At 41.1% G+C, this 15,287-nt stretch overlaps 2 protein-coding genes across 2 annotated transcripts in view; both read left to right on the forward strand.

Annotated features, from left to right (window-relative positions):
- The window catches only part of LOC118931895 (uncharacterized), a 45,372-nt gene extending 40,435 nt beyond the window's left edge, over nucleotides 1-4,937 (forward strand). Inside the window, 4 exon segments of the mRNA XM_057499396.1 lie at nucleotides 1,165-1,407; nucleotides 2,839-2,890; nucleotides 4,324-4,447; nucleotides 4,449-4,937. Coding sequence (XP_057355379.1) covers nucleotides 1,240-1,407; nucleotides 2,839-2,890; nucleotides 4,324-4,447; nucleotides 4,449-4,536 — 432 coding nt within the window. The 5' untranslated portion in view covers nucleotides 1,165-1,239 and the 3' untranslated portion in view covers nucleotides 4,537-4,937.
- Nucleotides 1-15,287, forward strand: part of GOLM1 (golgi membrane protein 1) — a 439,304-nt gene that overhangs the window by 320,528 nt on the left and 103,489 nt on the right. The gene's annotated exons all lie outside the window — the stretch shown is intronic.

Consider the following 15,287-nt stretch of genomic DNA (forward strand, 5'->3'; position numbering starts at 1 on the left):
TAAAAACGTTGCCCTCCCCCTTCATATTTCATCCGATTGTTTAATCGTTCTTTTCCTCACCCCTTACACTGCATTCCTCAGGGGTCAGGGAGCAAAGCCCCAGCGCAGTGCTCCTCAGGGACCCCGACCCAGCTGCAGAGGCCGTGGCCGCAGAGTCCCCCAGGGATATGCTTACAATGCTGTCATTTTGCACACAGGAAGCTTTATATTTAAAAGTTGTAAAAACTTGAACTACTGAATACCTACTGACATACCTGGGGGCCATGGAAACTGAAATTTCCCTTCAGTGACTTGAGCTTTTTGTCACTGCAAAATGCAACACCTCAGTGGACAGGTACGAAGGAGAGCTGAGCTGTTTTTATGATAATGGTCATGAGTTTGGAAGAGCCGTTTGCCAACCTTTGCCCACTTCGTATTTGTTGCTCTTGGAATAGAACTGACGAGGATGGGAGGGAAACGGCATTGGGCTAAATGGCCCATATTGGGCGCTCACTTTGGCCTTCCAGCTAAATGGCCTATGAAGCCTCTCAGGAAGAATGGAATCAGTAGGCAGGATGCTCTAGAAAATAAGATGTTATTCCTTCCACATAGTATTTTAAATACAGAAAGGTATTGTGGGGAAGCATTTAATGTCTTTTCTGCCAACTAGTCCTAAACACCCCACGATGTAGCCATTTGCTTTGCTAAAACATTCCAGCCCTTTTGCACTGCATTTCTGAACATTCTGAACCCTACAGACACTAGGATGAAGCTTTGATATCTAGATTATCTGGCTCCCTTTGTTCCTTAAGAGAAATATAGCCTTACTCAAAACAAAGGTTGAAAACCCCCATCGCTGTCTCTCTCCCCAAGGTAACTCACAGAATTTTAGAATTGGAAAGATCTTACAGACTTAAGAGTCCATGTCTAATGCACTCATTTTATAACAGAGGGTTTAAGTGATGTGTCTAAATTATACCCCTTTGGGGGAAGTAATCTGAGATTTGACCCTGCCCTGCATTGCCACTACTGAGTTGATTTTTTTAGGCAAAGATGTCTTCCCAACTAAAAGAAGATGTTTCTCTTTTCACGGTTACTGGTTATCCTGTTTGTGCTGGGGCTTGTGGGACTGCCAGATGATTACATTGTCACCCATCTCTTGACTTCCTGCTTTTTTCTCCACAGCTCCCAGAATTATATGCATTCATGGAGAATTTTAATAACTAGAACAAGAAATCAAATCTACTAAAAACTCACAGTATGTCGCCTAGTGAAGCACAGAAGATACTTAGTCATGACCTCAGTGGCATGCCATTCCCCGAGGGAGCTGACCTGAGGGTGGAAGCCCCCCAGCCTGTTTTCATGTGCAAGGAGGTTAGGGAGGAGGAGGAAGATCCAGAATCTCTGGCGGAGCTCCTGCCCTGCAGCGTACTGGCCAGCACACTCTCTCTGGGGGCGAGACTCTGGAAATCCCATCAGAGACTCGCTTAGTGTGGGATCCCTGCACCCGACCACACCTCACCTCATGAGATTCTCATCGATCACTCCAGCTCCTTGCCACCGGCCCCCACACAGAAGATTCAGGGCACCAAAACATTACAAAGAGAGGGCATTTCCAGTGTCCTGCCAGAAAAGTTTGTCTGTAAAGATGAAGTTCCTCAATACTTATTAGTTGATCGAGGTAATTGAAACAAATGAGACCATGAGGGAGAAAATGGGTGGAAATCTAACTACAAAATTAACCTAGGTTTCTAGAGCCCAAATAGTCAAAGACTGGCCCATGGAAATCTTGCAGATCTGTAGTTCATGGTTGATGTTCTTGCTGCCTACAGTAGCAATGTGAGATAGCAGAAAATCAAACATTCCAGGGTGAAATCCCAGATCCGAGCACTAACTCTTGAACTTCATCTCCTTTACTTCTGTACTTATTATAAAACATATATTAGTGTTTTTAAGGAGAAATGAGTATCTTATTCATATAGTCTCCATTTTCCTAATGTAATGAGGGAGGTCATATTTTACCATTCTGTGTAGCTATAAAAAATAGATTAAATCAATAATGTTAAATATTTGAGCCCCTCTAAATATGGTCTAGATTCAAGATAAAACCATTTGCACAGCAAATATTTTGAGACCTCTACTTTTATATTAAAAATAGTGGGAAAGACAGAAGGAAAAGATTTAAAGGAAGAGATTGATTACTCTGATCATATTTGGTCCAGAATCCTGGAAAAGTCTTTGCCATAATTCCCTACATCGATGTTTTGACAAAGTCTAATGCAGGTTTCAGATTCCTTTGATAGAGTCATACTTTGTGTGTTTTGGAGCCCAGATAGAACTACGAATTAAGGCAATTGTAGAAATGGTCTAGATAATTCACATTATGCAGAGCTTAAGTCTGAGGCCAGAGAGGAGAAAGTGTGGGAAGTACTGAGAATCAGTAATGGGATAGCAGATCCAGAAGCATTTTATCTTAAAACTGACCAAACCCTTATTCTGTAAGAAAGATGCTGAATCCTTGAAGATCCGAGTTGTGATTTGAATTTGGTGGTACTTTTATAAGGGTACAAATGTTATCACTACTTTAATTACTATTATAAATAGCTTTATGATGCTGAAGACTGAATCCTTAATTCTTAAAAAGGGAAAGAAGGAGAAGGAGAAGAAAAGCCCACTGAGGAATTGTTGTAGGCTTGAGCATTGATGGTTTTGCCACCCAAAGAAGCCAAGTTGCCCCTTCCTCCCAGTGCACGGCTTGTCTGCTGCCTACCCAGCTTTCGGGAGCCTCTCATGTGGCCTCGAGACTCTGTGTGGGAGTTTTTTCTCTGTCTCCATGACCTCATTCCTCAGATCCTGTAGGCAGAATTTCTGGTCCATGTCTTGTATATTCCAGGAATGTGCATGAAGCCAGGTAGGTGTCCATAGCAAAAATATCTAGTAATTCCTTTGGTTTTATTGGTATTGCAACAATTCATCTTTTGTTGTCCTACATTGCCTAGTAGTACTACCATTTTATCAGCCAGCCAGCCAGCCCCTAAAGTATTCTCAGTGCAGATGAACTTTAGAACTCCTGGTATACCAAAGAATATCATCGAACATATCCTTACTAACACCAAGCACTGGGGGAGGAAAAGAGAGTGGGTGCTGTCATCTTGTTTTGCTCCTGTCATAGGAGAGCTACTCTTAGTAAGGCTACATCCTGTGTGACCATGTAGGCTAGGAATGTTTGACCAAGAATGGCAGAGTTATTTTTGACCAGCTGGAGTTATTTTTCCTGTATCCTTAGAAGTCTGGGGCCGTTAGACCAGGGCTGGAGCAATGCTTTCTGATGGTATCAAGGTCTCAGGCTCCACCACCTTTTTGAATGTGACTTTTGTCTTCATGGCCAAAGGACATGTCCTTTACCTCCAGCACTATGGCCACATTCTAGGCAGAAGAGGGCGCTAGGACAAAGGACCCTTTTGGCTACTTCTGACCCCTTTTAATAGGGAAGCAAAGCCTCCTCAGGTGCTTTCCTCAGATCACCATCCTCAGAGGACTTCTCCCTGTAGCTCACTGGCCAGACCTGAGTCTAATAGCCACCCCTTGGTGAAGGGCTGGTGAATACAGATCTTAGCTCTTTCTGGTTTCTGCAGTAGAGGAAGGGAAAAACGATTTGTAATAGGCACGAAGTGAGCCAGCCTATATTGTCTACCACAGATCAACACGTAAAGTGTTTTGGTATCAAAATAAGCCAAAAGTCCCTTTCCTTCCTTCTGTCACCAGTTCTTGCAATGCCAGGCCTGCCAAGATCTTCTGAAGTTCCCTGAAACTTGGCACCTGGCCCTTGGGAAGGACTGTGGAACACCATGGCCACCATCAGTATCTGTTCCACTAGGGATGGTATGAACTCGAGGAACAGTCCCAGGCCCCAAACTGCTACTTCAGGCACATACAGAACATGCAACCCAGGCAGACTCAGGGAAACCCAGGCCCTTCCCAGTACAGGATGGAGGCCTGATTGATGCAGGGGCAGAATCGGGGCCATAAGTCATCTGCTCACATATCACCACACAAGAGTGGTAAAGCTGCCCATCAGAAGCAGGCCAGAGCTTCTGCTTATTTGCTCTATGGCCCTGCAGGACCTGCTCCAGCCCATTAGCCAGACCCATGCACTTTCCTATTTGTAGGAGCCCTTTAATCAGATGAACACCATGGGTTCCGCCCTTAGTTTATAAAGCTTTAGAAACAGCTTTCTACAGAAGGGGATGGCTACACAGTGTGTTGTGTCCATGGAGCATCTCTGAATTACTGAAGGTTAAATTACACTATCAAGTGATTCTTTGAAAATATGCTTCTTTTCAGGAAAACAATTCACGGATCTAAAGGATCTGGAATGGAGATACTACAAAGGGATTGTGAAGTGGAAGCACTATACTGCAGATTCATTCATAAACATAAAATACAATAGTGAGAAGAGATTTGTAGGAGATGCCTGGTGTTATTTCTCCCCCTCTAGTTCATAGGTCTTTGATAATTTACCCTCAGGTTGACTATCCAAAAAAAGTAACTTCTTAAATAAAATATGTAGTTTATTACAATATCTTGCATGCAGATTTTACTTTTGAGAGCACTGAACATGGAAAGTGAAGAAGCATAGGCACCGTGGAACATGGGAACTGAGACTATACATTATGCATGGGAGGTCCAAAATTAAGCCATGAATATGGAGTAAAAGATCCAAATAACCTGCTAATGTAAGACCTGCTTTGGAACTATGAAATCGACCTGGACCAAGGCTGAGGCAAATATGATCATATGAAGAGAAAGTGTGTGTATGAACAACTTCCAAACAAGAACAGCTCTTTAGTATAATCTAAACATATATGGATTCAACTATAAAAATAGTTGGTAAATACAGCAAATGGAAGAATTAACACCTGAGGATATAGAGATCAATCTGAGAACTTACAAGTATGTTCACTGATAAAAGACCTGGGAAAGTAGCATCTATGAAATAAGAACAGGAAGATTCGAAAAAGAACAAATTGGAAATCTTGAAAAATATGATAATTGAAAGCAAAATAGTATTAATAAACCTCAGTAAAATATCTCAATGTTATACTGGATATATCTTAAGAGAGGATTAATGAGTTGGAAGAAAGCACTGAGAGAGAATCTTCTAGACAATAGCACAATAAGGTAACAGAGCTTGAAAGAAGTTAAGAGTAATGGAAGGGTAGAATGAGTTCAGAAACATATCCAATGGAAATTACTGGAAAAAAGTAAAATGGAAAAGTGATGATGTTTGAAAATAAAATGACTGGTAATTTTTTGGAAACAAAGAAACATATGAAACCTCAAAATGGAAAACTTCACGTCACTGAATGTTTAGCAAGAAAACAAAAATAAATCTATACCTAGAAACACCATAACATAGCTGTGAAAGCATTAAGCAAGTAAATATATAATTACAGAAAACATGTATGGAATAGAGAAAATGGATTACATACAAAGAAATGACAAATCAACAAGTAGAACTTTCATTAACAGTAGATGTCAGAAGACAATGGTGTGTGTAGTGGACTCAAAATGCTGAGGGAAAACAACTGTCAATCTGGAATTTACTACCAATCCAGACTCTTTAAAGAGTAAGGTTAAAATAAATACATTTTAAAACATACAAGAGCCTAAATTGTTTACACCCACAGTCCCTGACTGAAAAAGTATGCTCTACTGCTAGCAAAGTATGTAGTTTAGCAAGAACCCAAAGGGAGTGCAAGAAATAATGGTGAGCAATTGAATTATGAATAATACTGTGTATGATTATGGAGATCCTAAGTATATGTTTCTGGATTCTATTTCCTAGTATTTAGAAAATTTACCTCTATATAGTCAAATTATTCTATAGTTTTTTGCACTGTTTTTAAGAAACAGTTTTTGGTTTCAGCATAGTGGATATCTTTAGCAGATACCATCTAGAAATGGGCATGATGGACATTTCTGGATGTTTGTGATATGCTGGATTTTTATCTGAACCAGGGCACCCATGTGTGTTGAGAAAGCACAAATTCCTTCAGTGACTTACAACTCCCAAAGGTGAACAATACTTATCTTCCAGTGTTGACAGATAGTAACTGCACTTGAGTCAGGGTGAGGATTTAATAATAGGCATAACTGTTGAACCACTGTGTTGTATATTTGGAACGAATATAAGATTGCATGTCAATGATACTTTAAGAAAAAAATTAATAAAATAATTTTTTAAGATATAGTGAAAATAAAGTTATGCTACCTTTGTAAAAGAGATTGGGCAGTTTCCGTCTTTTTTATGAGGCCAGCTCTATTTAAATAATATTGGAAATATGCATTATTTAAAATCTAGCTAGAACTCAGTTATAAAATTACATTTAGTTCTGGCTCTTTTTTCCCATTTTTATTGTGGAAATGCTTAAAAATTCATAGAAATAATACAATTGTATAATGAACCTGCATATACCCACCATCTAGATTCAATATTTACTCAGATTTTACTACACTTATTTCATCTATTCCTTTTGTTTGTGTTTGCTGTGTCTGCTGAAGCCCAAGACTTTAAAGCAAATCTTGGGCTTCATGTCTCAAATGTTATCCTTACATGTTTTGGTGTACATCTCAGAAAAATATGGACATTTTCTTTCAGAACCATGATGTCATTAGTATACCAAGAAAAATTAGCCATAATTCCTTGCTACCATCTGTTTACCTATATTCTTAATCCCCCTGCTGTCTCAAAACTGTCTTTTCCTAGTTGCTTGATGATGGGATGATGGGAGGCTGACGGGAGGTCACTTCAAGATTAAGACAGAAAACCTGTGGATTCTGTCTTGGACTCCTCTCTAGCTCTTACTCACTTGCTAGCTCGTAGGGAAGCCAGCTGCCATCTTGTGAGATGCCTTATGGAGGCGTCCACGTGGTAGTAACTCACATGGCTAGCCAGCAGCCAGCAAGGATCCCAGATCTGCCAACAGCCACGTGAGTGGGCCTGGAAGCAGATCCTACTCGTCAAGTTGTGAGATGACTGTAGCTCCAGATGTTCCCTGGGCTACAACCTAGTGGGAGCTTCTGAGCCAGGGGCACTCAGGTAGGCCAGGCCCAGACACATGACCCAAAGAAATTGAGAGGTAATAAATGTTTGTTGTTTTAAGGTGCTACATTTTGGGGTAATGTGTTAAGCAGCAACAGAGAACTAATACAATGATCTTTGACTGTATTAATCATTTTCATCAAGGTTTACTCATTGATGATTTCCTAATGCTGTTGTTAATTCTATCTTTTTTAACTGGGAATACTTTATTTATAAAACCCTTTCCCTCCTCAAGTAGGGCTATTGGATTACACCAAAATATAGTCTGTACAGAAAAGGTGGATAATTTTTTAAGTTTCCCTCTTTAGTTGCCAATTTTCAGATCAAGGAGTTGATGGCCTAGTTACAAAGGTCACCAAGGAAGCGTTTCCCTCTTTGTCTTTTTAAAAATAGCATTGTGGGCTCATCTGGTGTTTGTTTCTGATTTTAATATAATGCACTTTAAAATATATATATCATCCAGAAAATCAAAAGCTTGGTGAATTATAACAAACTGAACATAACCATGGAACCACCACCCGGGTCATGGAATAGAACACTGCCAGCAAACCCCTCTCATGCCTTCTAAACATCATGCCATTCCCTCCCCTCCCAAGGTGGACAGTACTTATCACAGGTGAGTTTTGTCTATTTTTGTACTCTTTTTTACAAATGTAAATTTACCATTTTGTTTGTGAGATTCATCTGTGTTCTGTGGGGAGCATGAGTTATTTTCATTGCTGTTGAGGATTCGATTATATGAATACAGCCTGATTTATTTATCCATTCTGCTGTTAACGAACATTTGGGTCATTTTCAGTTTTGGTTATTAAAATAATGTTATTGCAATGCCAGTGGCAGTTAAACAGGGTTTGATTGCTAGAGACATTCACTGAACCCAAAATGAGATTGCTTTCAAGCCTACAGGTCAAGGATGCAGGACACCGAAAGCGTTAACAGAAAGCTACGCATCACAGACTACAGCAAGGGGTCCAAGGGACCAGTCCCAGGCTCTCGTTGTCTTCTCCCTATAAGGACAATACTGGATACACTTCTCCTGTTCAGTCAGGAACCAGGAACCAGGAACACGTTAGAAACAGGGAACACAAAACGTAGCCTCACGTCTTACTTCTTACATAGGTGAAAGAAACTAGAGTGAAGGGCTCAGAGACAGAGAAGGGGGCCTCCCGCCCAGGTCTGAGCTTAGTGACCACACACATACACACACATATATGTGTACATGTGTATGCGTGTGTGTGTGTGTGTGTAGCTCCACAAGACATAATTTTATAAAGTCTTATACAATTAATATTCATTTAGATTTGCCTATATTCACCTTTTCTGTTGCTCTTCATTTCTTCCACATCTGGAAGTTTCTATCTGGCTTAATTTTACTTCCGCTTGCAGGACAATCTTTAATTTATCCTTTAAAATGGGTATCCTGGCAATTAAATTTCTAATATTTTTATCAAAACATGCCTGTACTTCAATTTTGTGTTTGAAGGATATTTTCCCCGGACACAGACTTCCAGGCTAGAAGTTCTTTTCTTCCTGCCCTTTGAAGATGTCACTCCACTGTTTCCTTCCATTTTGTTCCTTCTGGATGCTTAACTACCACTGCTGTCGCTCCAACTTTGGAAAGCAGGTAGACATGATGAAGAAGAGAAGCAACCCAGGTTTTAAAAGTAGGCAAGGAATTTGAGTAGACTCTTGAGGAATTTCATAAAATTTGGTTCCTTCTGCAGGCCCTTGTGGTCAGATAACCTGGGTTGGAGTCCTGGGTTTTTTACCTTAGGCAAGCCACGTTAGCTCTCTGTATCTCAGCATCTTCATCTGTGAAATACAGACCATTGTGAGCACTGTTCTGCAGCTGAATGATTCAAAACATGTCAAGTCCTTATAACAGTGCCTCGCACATGGTAAACATGTAAGAAATGTGAAACAGCATTGTGTTAGTGTGCATCTTCACTCTTTTACTATACTAGTAATAGAAGTACTAGTAGTTGTATTGGGAAATTTCCTTCTGGTTTTGGCTTTGAGATTTGAAGTTCATGATCAAATTTCAGGATGACATAGCATAGCCCCAGATAGAGAGGGTTCCCAGCTCAGGGGAAGTTCACTATGGATTATGTGAGACTGAATAGGTAAAAGGGGCTCATAGCAAGCTTTATTCTCCCAGGAGTAGGTCCACCACTGGAATCCCATCTGCCTCGGCTCTGCCCCCAGCTCAGCCTCTGCTCAGGTGCTGCTTCTGCTCCAGGCTCCTATGTCTCTGCTCTCTTCTCTGGGTTCTGCTCTCCTGCTTCCCTCTGCTCTGAGCTCCCAGTGGAACTATTCTTAAATCAATACCAGCAGTAATGGCTTATTGCCAATGGGTAAACAAGCATGCGCCTGAGTAGAAGGATATCTACTACTTATTGCACATATACAATGGGTGCGATTAGATCAGCTGAGAATTCTGGCCACATAATTTCCATTTTCTCTACACATAGTAACCATGCAAGATGAGTTTTGACCCTTTTGGGGTTACCAGTATTGTTGGGGTTATTTTTACCTATATCTTTCCCAGTTCCCTTGACTATTGTTTATTCCTATTTTATGTTGAATGATTTAGTGTTACCAGCTGAGATGCTGTTTTTCCCAGAATTGTGTCTCAGAGGCAATGAAGAATGAAGACAGCAATCAAGAGTACTGAGCTACCAGCAAAGCTCTTTTAGTGAGTGAAAAGAGAAAGTTTCTGCTATTCAGGCAGGGCTCCAAGAGAAGATGCTGTCAGGGCTGTGGGATTTATGTTGTCTTCTGAGAAGAGCAAGTCCCACCCCAAGGACCTAATAGAGAACTGAACCAGTGACATCACAACCCACTCTTGACTGGCTGAAAGTATAAAGCTTCATTTGCATAGGGCATAACCAATCAGAGCTGAGGTCTATCTAAGTGTACTTTTGAATGGCCCAGCCCAGTTGGATTGGAGCTTTTTGAAACTTACAAGGGTCTTGAAACCTCTTGAAACTTACAAGGTCACTGACCTCTATGTGCCTGTGTCCCTCTATCACCTGCCTCATTAGGATTGTGTTTAGTTACAAGTAAGAGAATTACTTGCTGCAGCACCTAAAAGACAAAGATTTATTCATTGCGTCCAACAGGATGTGCAGAGGTTGGCAGAAATGTGTGGTGTGGTGGGTCCATGATGTCATCAGTCTCCCAGACTCCTGTCTTTCTCTTATCTCAGTCTCTTTTTGTGGTTTTCATTCAAATGGTTTCAAGATGGCTGCTATATTCATGGGCATTGCATCCATATTCCAATCAGGAAGAATGGGAAAGAATGAAAAGTAATTTTGTAGACGTTTCCTTTTTAACTGGATGAGAAGCTCTTCCCACCAGAATTCTAGATAGACACTATTAACCAGAATGGTCTGCCCCTAGCTGCAAGGGATTCTGGGGAATTGAGGGTGTTTAAGTGGATACAGTGCAACCCCAAACAAAATTGTAATTCTGTTAGAAATGGAGATGGATGGTCACAGTGTGGGTAGCTGGCAGTGTCAACACTGAGGGGTATAAGTAAACATCCAGAAAGCTCTAATTTTCTGATCCCTTCACACCCTGTGACCTCAACTCATGTCCAGTGCCCATCTGCCACTGTCATCTGGCCATGCCACCATCTTTTGGTTCAACCACGTGCCTCCTTACCGCTTGTAGGTAATCAGTCTCCTTGCTTCCTGGTTGATCCTCCATTTTCCTTTTTAAAGATAAGCATATTTATATCTTTTCCTATTTTTCTCCTTATACACAGTATGGCTTATGTGCTTTTGCAGTTTGCTTTTTTCAATTAACAGTGTATCCCAGAAATCACTATGTATCAGTGCATAGCCATCTTCCACATCTCTTTATAACTGTGTAAGTTTCCATCTAATATGTGCACATACATGAGCCAATCTCCTGTGCTCACCTGTGTATTCTCATACTGTTGAAGAGCTATTGTCAGAGTACCTGCATTCTATTGAAAGGTATGAATTTACTGCCATTGCAGGCTTTAAGTTTGTGGTTACCAAAGGTTTAGGGTTAGCTTCTTTACTATCTTACTGTCTAACTTAACTCGCTTGTTGAGCTATTATAAACACAGTCTGATGATTCTTTATTTCTCTCCCTTCTTATTCCTCCTCCTCCCTTCTTCATATGTTGGGTATTTTGTTGTGTGCTCTTTTTAGGAGTGCTCCCATCTAGAGCAGTCCCTGTAGGATGCCCTGTAGAGGTGGTTTATGGGAGGCAAATTCCCTCAACTTTTGCTTGTCTGGGAATTGTTTAATCCCTCCTTCATACTTAAATGATATTCGTGCTGGATACAGTAGTCTTGGTTCGAGGCCCTTCTGTTTCATTGCATTAAGTATATCATGCCATTCTCTTCTGGCCTGTAGGGTTTCTGTTGAGGAGTCTGATGATAGCCTGATGGGTTTTCCTTTGTAGGTAACCTTTTTTTTCTCTCTGGCTGCCTGTAATACTTTGTCCTTGTCTTTGATCTTTGCCATTTTAATTATTATGTGTCTTGGTGTTGCCCTCCTTGGATCCCTTGTCATGGGAGTTCTGTGTACCTCTGTAGTCTGAGAGGCTATTTCTTCCCCTAGTTTGGGGAAGTTTTCAGCAATTATTTCTTCAAAGACATTTTCTATCCCCTTTTCTCTCTCTACTTCTTCTGGAATACCTATAATTCTTATATTGTTCCTTTTTGATTGGTCGCTCAGCTCTCTTAAAATTCTTTCATTCCTGGATATCCTTTTATCTCTCTCTGCATCAGCTTCTCTGCGTTCCTGTTCTCTGTTTTCTAGTCCATTAATGGTCTCTTGCATCTCGTCCATTCTGTTTTGAAGTCCTTCCAGAGCTTGTTTTATTTGTGAATTCTCCTTCCTTAGTTCTTGCATATTTCTCTGCAAGTCCATCAGCATGGTTATGACTTTTGTTTTGAATTCTTTTTCAGGTAGACTGGCTAAATCTATCTCCCCAGATTCCTTCTCAGGGGAAGATGTAGCAGATGCTGAAGCTGTCTGGGTTAGTCTTGTCTGGATCATATTTTTTTGCCTTTTCATGTTGACAGGTGCTATTGACTGTCAGCTGGGAGGGCCAAAATTTTCACTTGCTACTGGCCTTTCTTTACTGGGACAACTGCGACCCCTAGTGGCTTGTGTTGGGTAATTGCGTGTAGAGTGGGTCTTTGTGTCTTGCCTGGCCGGAAGGGAGAAATTTCCCTTTCTGTGGGCGGAATTTGTCTCAGGCTGCTTCTCTGCTTTCGCAGCGCCCGGTGGGGTAATGGATGGGGGGGCTGCTTGACTGTTTACCTCCGTGAGGGGTTTCAGAGCTGTTGCCCAGGGGGTTAGTGCACCCGGTTTTCCCTGTAATTTCCAGCTGCTGTACTGTGACCTGGGTTGTTTCCGTCAAGCTGTTAAGTCCCTGTCCCTTTAAGACTTTCAAAAAGCCCCCGCTTTTCTTTGTCACAGGGGCATCAGCTTCGGCACCCGCTCAGAGGTCTTACTCCCTGTTCCCCCAGTATCCAGGGCCCCCGACCATGCACTGTGTCTGTGCTCTGGTCGGGGTGGCTGGGGCTGGGTGTTCAGTAGTCCTGGGCTCCGTCTCCCTCCCGCTCTGCCTATTCTTCTCCCGCCGGGAGCTGGGGGGAGGGGCGCTCGGGTCCCGCCGGTCCGGGGCTTGTATCTTACCCCTTTCACCAGTTGCTGGGTTCTCGCTGGTGTAGCTGCAGTCTGGCCACTGTCCTGTGTCTTCTGGTCTCTCTTTTAGGGCTAGTTGTGTTTGTTGTATTTTCAAAAGTCTATATGTTTTTGGGAGGAGATTCCCACTGTCCTACTCACGCCGCCATGTTGGCTCCGCCTCCTGAGTACCTGCATTCTAAAAGACATCCATGCAAGTTGCCAAATTGCCTTCCAGAAAGCTGTGTTAAGTTATATTTGCACTTCTGGTGCTTTCAACCATAGAATCTTTTTTTTTTTTTTTAACACAGAACCTTTATTACTTTAATGGAATGCTTAGTAATGTAGATTCTTCCTTTGTAAGATGATAGCATCTGTCAGATGCTTCTCTGCTTAGGTGAGGCCAAAATCTCTAGGAAGAGCCACTTAGTGATGGTGGCCCTCTCTTAGGTACAGTGAGTGGGACAACATAAGGGAATAAAGTATTATGTTCAACTCCTAGTGTCTTTGAATAAACAACAAAGCAGTCTTAATTCAGTATATTAAGTGAGATAAGAAATTGAGGTTATGCATTATAAATGGTGAAATGCTAAACGAACAATCATCATCCTCACCATGGCTCAGAGACCATAAGGTGCATCAGGGAAAGGCATGCTATTACATGGGGCTGAATAAGTCCCTGGGAATTATTTGGGGTGGTGGTTGGGCATCTAAATAAAAGTCATCACATCAGAAGTCTAAACCCCAATGTACAAGGTTGTTTGTTCTGTTTTAAAAGCCTGAGGCTCCGTTCAGCACAACAGCCTTTGTTGTCATCCTTTCTGCCTCTGTCCATGTATATCTCAAGTGCTTTCATCAGTGTCACCCAAAGGACCAGTTTATTATCACCCTATGCCTCTAATGACATGATAAATAATTCCCCTTCTCAAGATCATAATGTGTTTTTCTATTTTCAGACATGACAGTAATGCGATTATTAGTTGTGTTTTGAACCTGGTAAGAGATCACATCTGGAAGCCTCTGGGGCCATTCCAATAACTGTGGAAATTCTTTCTTCTCTGGCAAATTTCTGGGAAAATGGTTATGAGAAGCTGTGTGTGTAGTGAAAGGAAAAGGTGTAGCTCCATAGGTAGGTTCTCAGGCATTCAGTTAAGTGCCTAGGATTATTTTATTCACTCATTCTTTCCACAAAGAGTCACTGGGTACTCATTATGTGTGAAGAAGTGTTCTAGATACTGGAGTTAAGATGACAAATAGAATTACAAGATTCATAGCGGGGAAGACAGACCAATAGATACTGAATTGTGCACAAGAAAAAAAATCATTTAAAACTTTGATAATCAAAGAGTTGTATGATTATACAATCATCTAAATATTAAGCAGAGGATTAAAACAAGATGGTACATGAGACAACAATGGCTGTTTTTTTTAGGAATCCTCTCTATGGCAAGCGTTAAAATCTGGGACATGACAGATGAGGAAGAAGCAGCCAAGTGAGAAAAATGTGAGTCACCTGATTGTCAGATGAGTTCAGATAGAGCCACGCTCTCTTCCTGTTCCAGCGCTCATGCTGTAAATAAGTGTCCTTTTTGAAGTCTGTTTAGTGCCACTTCCCCCCCATTTTTGTTGGTTGTTGTTTCCCCTCTATTTGTTGGTGATTCTGCTATTTAAAATGGCCCCAGTCTTAGTGCTGAAGTTCTGTCTACTGTTCCTAAGGGCAAGGAGGCGCGATGTGCCTTATGGACAAAGTACATACGTTAGATAAACTTAGTTCAGGCATGAGGGGGTGCTTTGGCCATTAAGTCAAAGTTGATAAATCAACAGTATATACTAAATAAGGAGTCTTTCAACAAAAAAACATAAAACAAAGTTATGTTTTGATCAGTTGATGAAAATGTGACCAGAAACCCTATATTTTAAAATATCGTTTTAGTTTAACAGAAGCTAAAAGCAAAATTAAAACACAAAGAGCAAACACGAAGAAAAGCTTTGCCACAAATGTAACATTCAGAGGTTTAATCTAAGTGACCCTATAAATCAGGAAGAGTGACATAAACCATCAGGTAGAAAAATTGGCCAAGACTATGAATAGGCAATTCACAGAAAAACAAATACAAAAAATATGCAAATTAGAATGAATTGTTTTTCATCTATAAGATACGGTTTTAAAAGATAAGATTATAAAAAAGATTGATAGTACTCAGTGATTGTCAGGACGTGGAGAAAGAGTTCCTCTCAAGATCTTTTGGTGGGAGTTTAAATTGGAAACCTTACCGAGGCTTTTTCCTTGCTTCTCCAGCTGGAGAAATTGATATCAAAGCAATACCATGAGCAACCGAATTTAACTGACAACATATAAAACACTGCGCCCAACAAGGTACATATTTCTTCCAAGGGCCCATGTAACATTCACCTGGATGGGGCACATCCTGGGCCATAAAACAGACTGGAACAAATTTAGAAGAATAGACCATCTGGTCACCACTGCTAATCGGTGATCCAAAGACAACACGATAATCTCCCACTGCTTG

The sequence above is a fragment of the Manis pentadactyla genome, chromosome 3 (genome assembly GCF_030020395.1).
Source record: "Manis pentadactyla isolate mManPen7 chromosome 3, mManPen7.hap1, whole genome shotgun sequence".
Classification (NCBI taxonomy): domain Eukaryota; kingdom Metazoa; phylum Chordata; class Mammalia; order Pholidota; family Manidae; genus Manis; species Manis pentadactyla.